This window comes from Dreissena polymorpha, chromosome 1, assembly GCF_020536995.1.
Source record: "Dreissena polymorpha isolate Duluth1 chromosome 1, UMN_Dpol_1.0, whole genome shotgun sequence".
NCBI lineage: Eukaryota > Metazoa > Mollusca > Bivalvia > Myida > Dreissenidae > Dreissena > Dreissena polymorpha.
The window spans coordinates 37,035,547-37,051,292 of NC_068355.1; the positions used below are offsets into that span (position 1 = coordinate 37,035,547).

At 38.8% G+C, this 15,746-nt stretch overlaps 1 protein-coding gene across 1 annotated transcript in view; it reads right to left on the minus strand.

Moving 5' to 3' along the window:
* LOC127867991 (uncharacterized) overlaps positions 1–15,746 on the minus strand; it is a 151,994-nt gene that overhangs the window by 113,535 nt on the left and 22,713 nt on the right. The window contains exons 5-15 of the mRNA XM_052409574.1: positions 9,935–10,339; positions 9,283–9,548; positions 8,738–8,894; positions 8,157–8,204; positions 7,336–7,485; positions 3,324–5,333; positions 2,944–3,194; positions 2,519–2,705; positions 1,345–1,448; positions 831–891; positions 100–284 (exon numbers count right to left, since the gene is read on the minus strand). Coding sequence (XP_052265534.1) covers positions 100–284; positions 831–891; positions 1,345–1,448; positions 2,519–2,705; positions 2,944–3,194; positions 3,324–5,333; positions 7,336–7,485; positions 8,157–8,204; positions 8,738–8,894; positions 9,283–9,548; positions 9,935–10,339 — 3,824 coding nt within the window. The remainder of the gene's footprint in view (positions 1–99; positions 285–830; positions 892–1,344; positions 1,449–2,518; positions 2,706–2,943; positions 3,195–3,323; positions 5,334–7,335; positions 7,486–8,156; positions 8,205–8,737; positions 8,895–9,282; positions 9,549–9,934; positions 10,340–15,746) is intronic.

Consider the following 15,746-nt stretch of genomic DNA (forward strand, 5'->3'; position numbering starts at 1 on the left):
ACATAGCAGCGCAAAAATATGTGATTTCGGCCGTTAACGTTTTGACGGTTTTCTGAAGACAAAGAGTGTCCGACAAAAAAGATAAAACTCGCGTGTTACTTCTGTAAGCTCGAACTTCTGACCCGGTCCCACATGAAAGTGCCCGGTGTCGTCGCCGTACATGATACGTGACTGCAGAGAGGTCCCAGTCCCGTTCAGGGCGAGATGAGCGTTGCCGTAGAGCTCCACGTGCGTAAAGTCGAACTTGTATCCCGGATTAGGCGGTCGCAGGAATGCGATCGCACCTGTGTGAATAGAAATACTGATGAGCCTCGCTCTGGGAAAACGGGGTTTAATACATATGCGTAAAGTTTCGTCCCAAATTAGCTTGTGCAGTCCGCGCAAGCTAATCAGGGACGACACTTTCCGATTAAATTGATTTTTTATAAGAAAATACTTTCTTTAAACGAAAAATATCATAAAGGCTAAACTTGTCGTCCCTGATAAGCCTGTGCGTACTGCACAGGCTCATCTGGGACGAGACTTACGCCATTACATTATACCACCTGTTCTCAGACCAAGACTCGTATGTGTTTTTACATGTATCAGTTAAAATATCAACATCTTGTGTACGAGCGTGCAGGTTGTTTGGAATCGACTTCTATTTTTTATTATTATACTTATTGTCGACAAATTTTCTCAATCCTTACCTTCCTCTGTGCATGTATAACTAAAACAAACTCTATTCAGATGATGAAATATGTTGGGAATTTTATTTAACGGTAGTTTTTATTTTGAATTTCCCTTTAAATACGTATGTGAATTCAAACTCAGCAACTGTTGTTATATACCAGTGGCCAGGTAAGCATCGTATTCATTCGCCTGAGCGGTAGTGCCGGTGGGTTCCGTCGTCTGAAATGTACAAAGCAACATGCTAGAATGAAATGAACAAGCCACGCGTATGTATACATATACAAAAGTATGATTTAAAAAAAAGTTTTTTTTTCAGAAAATGGTCAGAATACTTAGAATCTGATATAACAATATGCAACCCATTGATTTTGTAAGAGAAAAACACCGCTCTTTTGACGAAGTTTAAAAAATATAAATCTTATTAACCAATTATGTTTTCTACTTAGATGCATGTACGATATATACTCATTTTATATGAATATTCGTATATGTGTTTTTCCTCAAAACGTTGCTTTTCAGTGTTTCAAGTTGTAAACATTTAAATTTATGTTGTAGTTTCGTGAATTGAAATGTATTTACAATGTAAGACAATTCCATGTTATTGTCATATAGTGTACGTGAATTCTTATAGCTAGCACGAAATTAACGGATACAGCTCGTCCAAACCCGTACTTTTGGCATTTGACAGCCGTTATCCACGCGGAGGTTGCGGATAGTATTGCTCTGGAAGTACGTGATTCCGGGACCTCCCACCTCTCCACTTCCGGAACTGCCGCCTGGATGACAAAAAAGGTCAAAAGCGTTTGGATTTAGGAGTGAATATATTAGGACGCCTAAACAGTTTTATTAAAATTTACAACAGCAAGAGTTTATTCAATATTGTTGTTATTGTTATCATAAAAATGAAACGGGCATCTTTCGTTACCCAGGAATGGTTCTTTACCCAATTCTCAATCGTTACAAATTGATAATCAAGCACTCATTGGTTACCCCGTCTCTATTCGTTACCCACTTCCCAGTCGTTACCCAGTTCTAATTTCTTCTTTTCCCAGTATTCGTCCTTACACAAAGCCCATTTGTTAGCTATTCCTTAACTAGTACATGCATTTCATTCGTTTCCCAGTGAAAATTCGTTACCCAGCACATATTTATTGCCCAATACCCATTCTTTACACAGTACCGAATACCCATCCATTATTCAGTATATGTTCGTTACTTTGGGAACAGTGGTCTAGTGGTAGGATGCTGGTCTAGGGATAGGAAGGTCCCTGGTTCGAATCACGCTCGGGACATTGGATTTTTATGAGCAAAACAATAATCCCACGCTTGCTCCTCTCCACCCAGGTGTATAAATGGGTACCTGTGAGGGAAACAAGTCAATGTGCCGTGGCTGATTTCGGCGCCATATGTAAACGGACAACTTAAATCCCAGTGATCGGGGGGTTAATGTCGAAGTCGGCTGAAGATGCATACGTTGTCGAAGCAGACTATAAACCGCACCTTTAACCTTTAAATGCCCATTTGTTGCACAGTACCCAGCCGTTTCTGAGTCTCTATTCGGTATCAGGTACGTATTCGTGACCAAGTACTCATTCGTTATCCAGTCTCGATTCCAGAATCCATTTGTAGTCCACCACCGACTATTTGCCAAGTCCCTATTCGTTGACATCACGTGTAACAAAACATATGCAGGAGAGTCAATTATATCGTGTGCTAGTAGATGAACATCTCTTCACCTTTTTGTTTTCCAAAATATTCGCTTTAAAGATTTGCAGTATAGAACCACCTTAATAATATCACGAGTCCTAAACTGGCAATTAAGGATCATTTATAAGCATAGACGCACCTTTGGCCTGTACAAATCCTGAGTGGTAATCGCCCTGTTGGAAGTAAGCATGGACTCGACCTCCCGCTCCACCGCCTCCTTGTGACGACGCCGAGCCTCCATTGCAGTAAATCTTTCCGGTGAGTTTTAGATAGGCAGTGCTCTTGAGGTATATGTTGCCACCTGAACCACCCCCGGCATGTCCGTACTAAAACAAGAGATTCAATAATGCGAATGCCAGCCTGATTCGACTAAAAATGCACTCCAAACGCTTGCATGCGATTAAAACTGTTTTCCTGCTAATGCTTACGATCGACGCGTTTTCAACATGCGCGAAACCTTAAGAAACGGTTTTTTCAACAATAATACATGTTGCCTTTAGATATTTATTGAGTTCACAGGTAAATATTAAAAGTTAACAGGATAAAAGATAATCAAATTCGTACAGTCGCATCTTTTCCATCCGCCCTAACAACTCCGGAAATCGAGATGCTCTGTGTCGTATACACGTGGATGTACCCGCCTCCACGCCCGCCAAAGTTCGCGTTAGCCTGATAACTTCCGCCTCCACTACCCCACGTACTCTCTTCGAAGATGTTTCCGTATGCAAAAGTGGCCTTCATTCCTCCGCTTCCCCTTCCTCCCCGTCCACCGTGGCTTCCACCGCTAGCCCCACCGGTCGAAATCTGTCCAGCTCCTATTAAGAATGAATCACAAGTTATAATGCATCAAAAGTAATAAGACAGATACAAATTCGTATTAAAATAGTAAAGCCTGCGATTAAATCAAATAAATAATGTAACTTAATATCCGCGCGCTACATTACCTGGTCCCTTGTCGTACAGGTATCCACCGCCTGAAACGTCTACTGTACCGGAGACCAGTACGGTTTGGCAGAACTGTTGACCGTCCCCGTGCGGACCAATGTACAAGGACCCGGCCCTTGCCGTACCCCCAATAACCACGTCCTTGAACAAGAGCCGCGTCGCTTCACTGCCTTCGTTGGTGTTTTCTGGTGCATAGTTATAGAACATCTCCATTATTCCACCCGAGTCAATGGTATAGGTAAAGCCTTGTATGGTATTAGGGAGCTGAAAGTACACGCGCCCACTGCCCTTGACAGTCAGATACACGACTTGAGTAAGTTGACGGGTTTTGCACGTGAGACTCCCACTGATAGTGAACGTGTTCACGTTCCATATCGTATCCGCCGAATTCCAAACTGAGCCGGTAGCCATGATGATCGTAGCGGCCGTGACGTTAGAGGACTGGATGTAATTGGATGACGTCACAAGTGAATCAAATTGAGTTGTAGACTTCTCGCCGAGGTTAATAATTAAATTCGCATCCTTGGCCCTAAGATTAATTATACCATAGGACACGAAGATGCCGTTACTGGATATGCTGTCTATGAGGAAAGTTCCATCCGGTAAGAAATACAACGATCCGTTGAGGTTGATTTCAAGAAGATCCCATCCTTCGGTGTCGCTGATGAAGTTGCGCATTTTTCCGGCCAATAGGTCCCCGTACAAGGTCATACCGTGGATGCCTAACAATGATGTACCTGTCCAAGCCTTAGTTGCCTGAGCCGCAGAGTCCAATGTCACTTTTGCCCCGTACTCCAGCGTGACGTTTCGAACTTTTTCCACTGATATTCCAAGCAGCGTCAGAGGCGCCGTGCTGGTTACGGTACCGTTTGCATAGAACTTGTCCGTTCTAAATATGTCGCACGGTCTGAAGGTCCAGTCGCCGTATCGGTTCACTTCAATGTCGTCAATGCCGGTGTCAATGCTCAAGTTCCCCGCGCCGAATACACCGTCAATCACTAAATGTTCTGTGCGTAGAACGTTACAGTTTCCGTCCTGGCTTACGCCGTCTGTGCGCATTGACTGGTTCATAGTGCTAAGCTGCAGAATTCCGCTCGGATTGTAAATCTCAAAGGATGACATGCGAATGTCTTCCGAAGATTTTGCCTGGAACGTGGCCAGATTTTTCACGTACATTTTTCCTTGGACTGCTACGCTGTTTGTGCGAATCGGACCATCAACGGTGATTGTGAACGTTCCACTTGAGCCCACGGTAAGAGATTCCAAACCCGTTCCGAAAGACACAGTCCCGGGCGCGAAAGGTCCGTTAATATTAATGGTGTTGCATTCGAGGGTTATGATATCAGATGTTTCGGGCCACGTGATGACACCGCTGTGTATAGCGAATGAATTACAAGGTTGTCTTATGGACACATGCTTTCCCAGGGTGAGTCTGCCGCCAATGCTGAACGTATTACCCATGTACATTTGCGACGTCATTGGGTCGAAAGTGACCTGTCCGGTGGAACCGACTGTGAACGCTGATATGTTTTGATGCAAACTCAGCTCATTGTCTATGTTGAACACGCCGTTTACAGTCAGCGTATCGACGGCGAGGTTAAACACATCGGAATTATACACGTTCCAGCTGGATTTATAATCTACCGTGAATGTGTTCAAAGAAAATGACGTCATTTCCGTGGAGTTGATGGTAACCGCGCATGGCTCCGTAAGAGTCAGTTCTTGGGTGAGCAGTGGGTCCATTGCGAGAGCACCCTGTACATAGATGGTACTCTTTAATGTAGCTGCAGTAGCGCTAAGTGTCAAAATGGAACCGGCGTTTATGTGCACATGCGCTGTCATTGTGTTATCGATGTTCAGCAAAGAACTCGAGGCAAGGTGGATCATGCTGCGACCGTCCCCAATGACGTTGTTGACGTCATAGTTTGCCGTGACCACGACGTGTGAGCCGTCGTATATGATAATATCCCTGAGGTCTGCCGAGGATTCCACAAGGTAGGCAGCGGCTCCTGTAAACATATGCAAATAATACATAAAAGACAATAGAAAACCATTTACATGTATTGTCAAGCATTTAAAGTGATATAAGTATACGTTATACATCGTTACATGTATAGAAATATTTTTTTTCTCCTCAGATAAATGAGTCAATAGACGCACGATACTTTAAACAGTTGTATAAAGTTTAAATGACTAAAATTATGTAAATGATATATGATGGTGTGGGATGGGAACAACATTCAATGTGTGATTCGCGTATAGACGCGAGCGTGTAGGTATATTATTTGTATAATATTATTAATTGTGATTTTTATCGTTTAAATTAGCGACCACTAGTCAATTATGTAAGCAAAAGTTAAGTTTTTTTTTAAACAGCAAATTCCCTTCAATGAGATCTTTCGATCAATCTAGTTTCAAATTTACACCTGTTTAAGTTAAGAGATAATGGGGTATTCTCCGGACAAAATTAAAGTATATATTTAACGAAGGTAAAGGGGCAATAACTCGAAAAAAATAGAATCAAAAGTTATATATCGTGTGTAATTCACTTGCACTTAATGAGGTTTATCTACATATGAAGCAATCAGGTTTGTACTACTTATAGTTTTTGAGTTATGTGCTGGACACAATTAAAACACAACAAAAAACAAAGATAATGAACTTGTATATAGTAGCATGAGTTACCGCTCCTGTACTTTCTTTCAGAGATATATATCTACGTGTTACGTAGAACAAAGAACGATCTCTAAATTTAGGTAAGTTTTCATTATTGGATCAGTGCCACGTAAATTATTCCAAACCGGTCAATAATTCCTGAATGTCAGGGCTGTCAGCCAATTTAATCATTTGTTATGAAATAATAGCAAACTTTCGTCTGCTCATGTCATTGGATTCGTTGTTACATTTTAAGGGAACAATGGGGCTCGATCACGCTCATCTATTGTATGTTTTGTTATTAATATAAACGCGCCGACAAAATGTTAATTGCTTGAACGAGCAAATTACAATTGATTCCTTTTCTTTTCACAGCGCTCTAATTTGAAATAATAAATGTATCAATTACAAAACAGAAACGCAGAGTTGGTCGAAATGCGTAAAAAATTAGCACAACATGTTCTGGATAATTCGTTATTGTAAAATAATGGTCGACAATTGTGATTATTATTAGGTTAACGACAAAAGCATTCTATTTAGCTGTAATAAGTAGTCCTCAAATGAGGTCAGTCTAGATATGTTAAGTATCCACTTTCTGTTTTCGCAGTCAGTCACCAATAATGATATACTATTCCTTCCATTGATATTTAAGATTTTATTTATCTCACACCTATTTGTTGTTCTTATGTGCAACCTTAAAATGTCTCAAACAATGGTCATTGTTGTTTACTTTCTACGAACAAGAAATCTGAACCGTTGAGTAAAGATATAAGATAGAAAAATTTACAGCATTTGAGCCGCTCTTTGGGAAAACGGGACTTAATGCTTGTGCGTAAAGTGTCGTCCTGATTAGCCTGTGATGTCTGCACAGGCTAACCATGGACAACACATTTCATCTTGACTGGATTTTCGTTCAGAAGAGATTCCTTTGAACGAAAAATTTCATACAAGCGGAAAATGCCGTCCGTGATTAGCCTGTCTTGACGACGCAGGCTTATCTGGGACGACACTTAACGCGCATTCACGTTTTTTTTTCATAGAGCGTCTCATTTACATTATTTCGATCCTTACTTCAGCTGAACACATAACATGTGATACGATACTTTTTTAAGACAAGCCCGGGGATTCTCTTTATACTCTTAATACAACGTGTTCAATTTCAGCAAAAAGTCGACGTATATTATTTTTCCTTGACTCGCAGTTTAAGCAATTGTATAAGACCAATTCCGTTGTTAACCAGTCATATAAATGATCGGCTAGAATACATTAAAGCCGTACGAAAACGGGTAGTACTGGTTTCTGTTGCAGCGTCAGACAGTTCAGAATACATTTCTAATGAGAGTGCACAGGGCTCACCTTGTCTCATGACGTCAAGAATCGTTGACTTGCAAGTGGTTCCCTGGAACTGTCCCGGTATGTACGTACTCTTGCCGTAGTTGTCGATCACCACAGTGGATGGCTGCCCCACACGCCAGTGGTACACGGTACCGGGACCTCCGGGACCGCCTGTCAAAATAACTCACTTATATCATCGTTTGAAAAAAAGGCATACAATTCAAAATTTAAATATTCTTTATATGTCCATGAAGCATCTACTGTAATAAGAACAAATACAATTTGCAGGAAAAACTATTGTGTATATTCTATTCCAATGAAATCACCCCAGGGGACGGCTGTCCCACGCGCCAGTGAAACCCAGGACCCGATTCCCACAGCCACCAGACGGAATAAAGGCTCTGATACAGATTTACGAACTTTATCAATTTCAAATATATTTTATATCTTAAAAAAATAGAGGAATGCAAAAGGTGACACTGCTACACTGCAGCTGATTCCACAGGGCAGCCTGAGGAAATAACTCACTTATATCGCTTATAAAATAAAACAAAATGGAAGTAAATACGCGCACAATTCAAATTGAAAATATATTATTTATTTCAAGAAAAACACCTCTTTGGAGGCGAGTAATATACAGTTCGTTTTACAAGACCACCGAGATCGACTATGGGATATTGTTATTTTATCAAAATAGTTACCATGACTTTCCAATAACATTGAACAAACATGATTCGGAGAGAAGGGATAACTGTATAGATGCAATGTAGCCGATATGTATATAACATGATGTCACCATAACAGTGTGTATTGCTCAACGCAGTTCTCTTTCCTATCTATACCTTTCGACTGCGTGCTGCAAATTCCCTCAGGTACAATAGCCGATGTTGCTGAAACGACAATGCGCAGCATTGCAGTCATGCTTGTTATTGAATAAGAAATACACATGTCTGCGTATTTTAAAAACTAAATAAACAATAATACAACATTTAAACAATAAACAATAGTACCGCATTACAATGCAAATTTGTATTACCATACACTTTGATGGTTAATGCCTGTTGCAGAAAAGGTTATTTCAAGTAATTGTTGAACATAATGCATTATTTGATACTTATTCAGTTATGTTTTCACAAGCTTTCACCGGTGTCGACCGACCGACTATAACTTGTGGACATATATTGACTTATGAATGGTCTTTCACACACATATTAAGGTTATCTTGGATTTTCTTTAACTTGCATTATTACTAACATGAACTCATATGTGTGCGATTGCAATTGTTGTGATTACAATCGTTGATTTGAGTCGTAAGCGTCAACAATTATCTTACATTTTACAAAACGCGCTTGCTCACGGTCATGCAGCGCGACACAACGATACATGGTATCGAAGAATAAGCGGCAGGCAATATTTCGCATACCTTGGGCGTATCCCACAAGAGCCATTGATAACTCGACACCCCCGTTAAAGTCGGTGGGGTAGATTCGAACTTTTGTGGTGTACACGGGGTACGGGAGATCCCTGGTCACAGTGTTACTACCGTCAGTGTTTCCGGTGAGCTCGTACACTGGTTGGACCTGCGTACAAGATAAATAGGGCTCATTAGTGAAGCATGTATACACTTTAGAAGTTAATATTTCGGTGACCGGCTGAACATGCGTCAACAGATTTGCGTCACTCATTAGTCAGAATGTATTAACACGTGAAGCTAATTGTTTGTTGAATTGCATAAATGTTTAAAACCAATGTCCGCCAGTTTGGCCACAAATTGCATTGTATTTTACTACCAGAACGACTAAGGGTTTTAAATGTACTAATGGATAACCTGAGCAGTTAACAATTGTATAAATTCACAACCCGGCTGTCCGAAAAAATTGAAAACAATTCCAGTGTAATTCGATTACAGATGAGCTCGTTGACATTTCAGAAATGTTTGAAGGACTTCATTATTAAAGTTACACTAACATAAGCATTCGCCGTGCTGTTCCAAAACTGAATCCTGTACTTCTTCACGTAATAGCCGGAACTGGGACCTCCCCTGGTCTTGATGGCGGTCACGTAGGCAGCGCTGGAAAGTTGCGTCTCCAGCAAGGCTCCAGTGTTAGTCGAGGGGCGCCATGAATACGACCCGTGCGCTCCGAGAGCCCCGTAGGCGGTCTGGTAATTTGTGCTGCTCGAGGTGGTGCTACTGGCGGTGGTACCGGATCTGCTCAGGTCGGTTGCCGTGGTACCTGTGAAATGGTTGAATGAGAGACGCTATTTCAATGTTATACTTTAAATGTACATTCGTGAAAGAGTTTGGTGATGCAAGAAAGTTAAGGACGAGCTGCGTAGAATGTTTACATGATGTTGTAATAAAGACTAAAATAACGTGTATTATTGTAGAGCATATGTATGTGTCTCATCAACGAATAAGAAGACTAACGATGTGTATTATCGATTTAACATACATTAGATAACCAGATATATGTATGAGCAACGCGCGAGTAATTTCATTTTAACGTGAAGGACTGATAAGACTGTTGTAACAACTCGACTGTGCGAATAATAAGAAATAAAACTTAAACAATAATTTAAAATAACGTTTCCACACGTTGAACGTGTCGGCGCGTCTTACCAGACTGTCCTCCATCAACGACGGTTGTCCCCTGGTATGTGAAGTTCGCGGATGTATGTTTCAGAGAGATTCTCCCGCCACCACCGCCTCCACCGGTCCCACTGCCTTTTCCACCCCTAGCGGATATAACACCATAGCCCTTAATTTCAGGGGAATCGACAAAAAGCGACCCGCCGCTACCACCGCCGCCATCTCCGGTTGCGTCACCACCGTTCGCCGTCAACACACCATCGACGGTGACGGATGACGAAGCAGTGATTGTTAACGATCCACCGCCATTTCCGGCCCCGGTTCCGCCGCCCCTTCGTCCGGGTTGGGAAGGACTCTCGAGGCTGCCGTAGGGGTCATTATCACCACTCGCCAGGAAGGCATTGGCGGGACTTCCTCCGCGACCGCCATGGCTTCCTGTAAAGAACCGATTAGCATGTGTTTTAGCTTAACACGTAGGCTTTTAAATTTTTATAAAAACTTTTATAACAAAAACGTGTGAAAATATTATATGCGTTATTTTTTAGATTAGACAGATAAACTAATGCAATTTATTTAATGCTTTCCGGTGGTTTATAGAGAAATATCAGTGAATTAAAACTGATAATTTCACTGTTTCAAACAGTGAAAATTATCAGTGAGAATTATCGATAATTTTCATTGTTTACTGTGAAATGACGTCATTTTTTTGACGAAATGACGTCATTATCCCAGCAAAATTCGTTAGTTAAACTCTTGAACAATGTATATAAACTGTGAAAAATGCATTAAATAAAAAGAAAATTTGTTGGATTCGGTGGATTATCGACTTTAATTCACTCGTGATCATAGAAAACATATATTTTCACTCGTGGCTGCGCCACTCGTGAAAATATTATTTTCTATGATCACTCGTGAATTAAAATCGATAATCCACCGGATCCAACAAATATCCTCTATATATTTCAGACCATATAATGTCGTACGTTTGATTGTAAGCATTGATTTTGTAAAAAAAATAAAGGAACTCGCACGCTAAGCTACAACCATTTGTATCGATCTATGGCACAGGTTTATACAAAATTTATTATCTGTCTGAAATCAATGGCCTCTAGTTACCCTTCTGTGGTGATCCCTATTTTATGAGCTCAAATAAAAAGTAAATAAACATAAAGAAAAAAACAGCATATGTTGTTTGCAATTCATCGTCCGTTAAAAACTAAAAATTATTAGCATAAAATAGTTTCCCTAAGATGAAATTAATAATAATAATAATAATAATAATAATAATAATAATAATTATTATTATTATTATTAATATTGTTATTATTATAATTATAATAATAAAAATACTAATAATAATTAATAAAAAAATAAAATAAAATAATAATAGTAATAATAATATAATAATACAGAAAGCAAAGTGCAATAAAATACTTAACAAAAAAAAGCTCATTATTGAAGTCCTGCAAAGCCGTTCAGCTAAGTTTATGCTATAATGATAGACATTTATTATGGTGGGCCAATACATTGTGTATAAGTATCAATATTACATGGAGAGGGGATGAACATTTCATAAAATAGGCCTTTTAGAAAGGGTCATAACAATTCCAAAGTCACAAACCGCGCGGTCTTATAAACACGCAGAACAATACCGCTCATGGGATGCAAATTGCGTAATGCAGTCAACGATAAGGATCTTCATGTGTGCATAGGTACGATTTTAAATATTGATTGAAATAAGAGACAAAACATCCTTATTGTTTTAAAGCATTTTTAAAACAACAAAATTGTTAGTCGAGTCCCGTTGCTTTGTTGATATATGACGCACGATCATGAACATGCGGAAGTCACAAACAGCGGAATCTTACCGACCAGGGACCTATGTGTTTGTCACGGAGAATATATCTAAAGTCTGTGTTGTTTGTATAGGTCCCGGTATCAAAATGCGTTTAGAACAATACCACCCATTTGAGGAAATTGCGTAGCACAGATAGCGATAAGGACCAGTAATTGGAGACAATTGACACAAAGTGCCGAATACTTCTACCTCTAATTGATGTATATCAATCATACTTCTGTGCTACTGGCTCATTCGACATCTTAATCCCCACATCATCATTAAAATACTATTTCATTGGACGAATTAGTATAAATATGTATAATTTACAATATTGATTGAAACAAAATAATTATTTTTTTGGAATATACATTACCTCCTTTTTATTAACCAGTACATGTATATATTCATATCGATACTATTAGCAGCGTAGTATACAATTATCATGCATGACTCGCCAATAAACAAACCGTAGTTATAGTACATATGTCGAGCTCGAATAGTGCAGGTCGGATTTGTTCAGGTAATCGTGTGTTTTTGCCACAAATATTGCGCTTACGAATTCGTGCTTTAATTATTAGGTACCAGAACTCACTTTTTTTAGCTAAAATACAGCTCTATATAAAGCTCCTAAATAAGATTTGTTTTTGTTTGTGATTGTCAACTTCTGTGTAGCACGTACTCCAGCTCGCCCTGTCATCGTCACATTAATATTTTGCACATCCGGGACCGCCACACTCTTCGACATAAGGTTTTTCGGAAAGACTTTTAATTGAAGCGTATGTAGCATATATGCGGTAATAACACCATCAGTCGAAACATTGTAATTAAAAACTGATTGAAAAATGTTTTTAATATAACACTTCTTAACGGGTAAGCGTACACATTGATATTCTTTAAAAATACACATTTAATTAATTTGATTAGAATGAAACACGCCCCTTTATCGAAGAATTTTAATAACTTAATATTGATCTTAATTTTAAAGTCATCCACAAATTTCAATTGAACGTGATTCTAAATAAAAACAACTTTGTAATTGATTTAGGACGGTATATTACGGTGTATGGCGTTTCTGTATGCTGTGAAGATATGCCGTATACATTTTAACTGAAAGACATATGAAACAAGGTTTTGTACTTTTTATGACATTTTAAAAGCATGCGTTAAATGCACGACGGGTATTAAACAGCGTTGCTAATGACGACAAAATATGTAAGTGAACACATGTTTCAATAGCGGAAAACTTAAAATAAAAATGATGTTTGAAAGTAACAACCCCCCCCGCAAAAAAACTACAAAAACTACATCAATTTTAGTAAATACAGCCAACGATTCGACAAAAAAAACAACAACATGGATGCCAAAGACTTTTTACATACATGGGATTTATTTTTTATATTTGAGGAATTGTTTTCACCAACCGAAGAAAAATACACAAATTTGCAACTTCATTGACAATAGTCGAGGGTAATGTATAATGGCATGCCGTCAAATACTTACAAAAACTCAATAGTTGCCAACAATCAAACTGAGAAACTTTTTTGGCAATAACTATCAATTTTTAGAAAACACGATTGCCAAAAGCGACTAAACGTATAAGCATGCCAAGTTGTCGAAAGCGGACTGTCCGACATATAGGTTATGAAAACTACGTTGCAATTGGACGACAAATAAATTATCAAAAATGTGCCGTTACAAATAAACAACAAAAGTAATGCTAAAATAACGAATATTTTAAACGTGGATAATTGTTTTAATTACACATTGTTGCAAATGGTGGTGACAAGTATCCATAAGTGTAACTCGTTAGTCCGTGACCGCAAATAAGTGTCATTTAATGAATGAAAATTTCGAACAATTACAAAATAAAACTTGATGTCTTGCGAGCCTTTGCCAATAATGTATGAACTGATTAACAACTGTTTCATCTTTGACTTCTAAGTGTAGCCTTGACTTTTGCGCAAGGGCCACAGGACATATGCGATGCATTATCTTATAATTGCATGCTGAATGACGATGTAACAGTCCGGATAATCTATATTATGCCAAACGGGGTACGGACAATAGCCCTCTAGAACATAAGCCCCTTGGACATTAGCCCCTAGGACAAAAGGCCATAGGACAAAAGCCCATTCAAAAAAGTGCACGCTAGGAAATTAGCCCAAAGGTGTTTTAAAACGTTCAAAACCGTTTTTAAAGTAAGCAATTTTATTCCATTTTTTAAATTTCATATGTAAATACAAACAATATATAGCTTGTACCACACACGTATTTTTTTATTTATTTATTTTTACAATTTCTTTATTATTTTTTACTTTGGACTCTAATTATTTTGCAAACATTTTGCAATCTAACACCACCCAGAAGTTTAAAATTACCTTAAAATCAGATACATAAGTAACATATTGTGTTGTTGTTGCTGTTTTTAAAAAAATCAACCCATTAATTCCATTCATTAAAAAAAGATGAAATTAAATACATGTACCTAAAAATGAATGTAAAAATATGTAGGGGCTAATGTCCTAAGGGGCTAATGTCCCAGAGGGCTAATGTCCTACACTCATTATGCCTACATCGGACATTGAACAACTCTCCCATCCTTCTAAATTGGATCAATTTATTTCCAAAATTAGGGATGTTTAGTATATTTATTTCTATATTTAGAATATTTCTTACATATATTCCTTTCAGCAAACAGCGCAGACCCTGATGAGACGCCGCATTATGCGGCGTCTCATCTGGGTCTACGCTGTTTGCCAAGGCCTATTTTCTAGACGCTAGGCATAAATGGTTTAATCCAATTTGATCGTTGACCAATAGGTGTGCCGGTGCCTTTTGAGCTAAGGACACTGGTCTTTCAAACGATACGCCATCACCTCATGGTGCGCATAAGTGTTTACAAAAAATCATGATAACTGATGACGTTACAGTTTGTGCATGACCTGTGACCGGTAGTGTGGCATTGAACTTAGAACAAACAACGCGTCTTACATACTATAAGCCGTCTCCAGATGGTTATCATCTGTAAAAAAAACACCACTAAAAATGTAATGAATGGGGGAGTTGCTGTTCTGACAATCTGTATTATGCCAACATACTGTTACCTGCGACACGCCGTCTTTACATGGTTAAAATTTGTAGCAAGTTAATCGAGGACATGCATCATGCATGACGGAAGTTTACACACACGCACGCAGTGACGCATGTCCGCACTGACACTCGACAATTGTGACAGCTATAGTGAGCTTTTCGCAAGCGGGCTCGATATAAACAGCGCGATTAAAACCTAAAAACGCGATTGGAAATACCCATGCGACTCATCAACTTCCGTAAACGTTTGGTGAGTTAGCTATGCACGAGGTGGTTGAAATGATTGCATATATTTGGATACAATCATGAACCGCGGCGACATAAACGCCCTTGAACGAGCATCAACATGATATAATACAAGGAGTACCTGAAATCTGCTATTTGATCCAGACATTTATCAAGCATAGATGAATGTTACCCGATTGGAATTTGAAATGCAAAACCTCTGATCTGAATAATAATCTCTCTGGTAAAATCCACCAATACATCAACAAGCAACGATGCATAATAGTTGTACGTGACGATGAGCATTACACCCGATACATAAACATCGTATTTATACTCGAGATAACAATCCTTGAAACTTTTTATTTATAAGCATATATCAAACAACTGAAATCAAGAAACTATATCAGGAGAGAAATTCTTGTTCTTATCCACTTCCTTTTTAACAGAACATCAACTATGACCAAAAAACGAAAGAAATAAAAAAAACGAAGGAAATGAATAAAAAGGAAGAATAAGACAGAAAGATGTAAAGAAAAAAGACCAATAAGAAAAAAAGAAAGAAAGAAGAAGACATGAGAAGAATTACAACAGTAAAAAGAAGCCGAATTGAGTTTAGGCAATAAGAAAACATATACGGTACATGTAGTTTATGGAAGGAAATTGATTTCCCGACATGGGCATTTA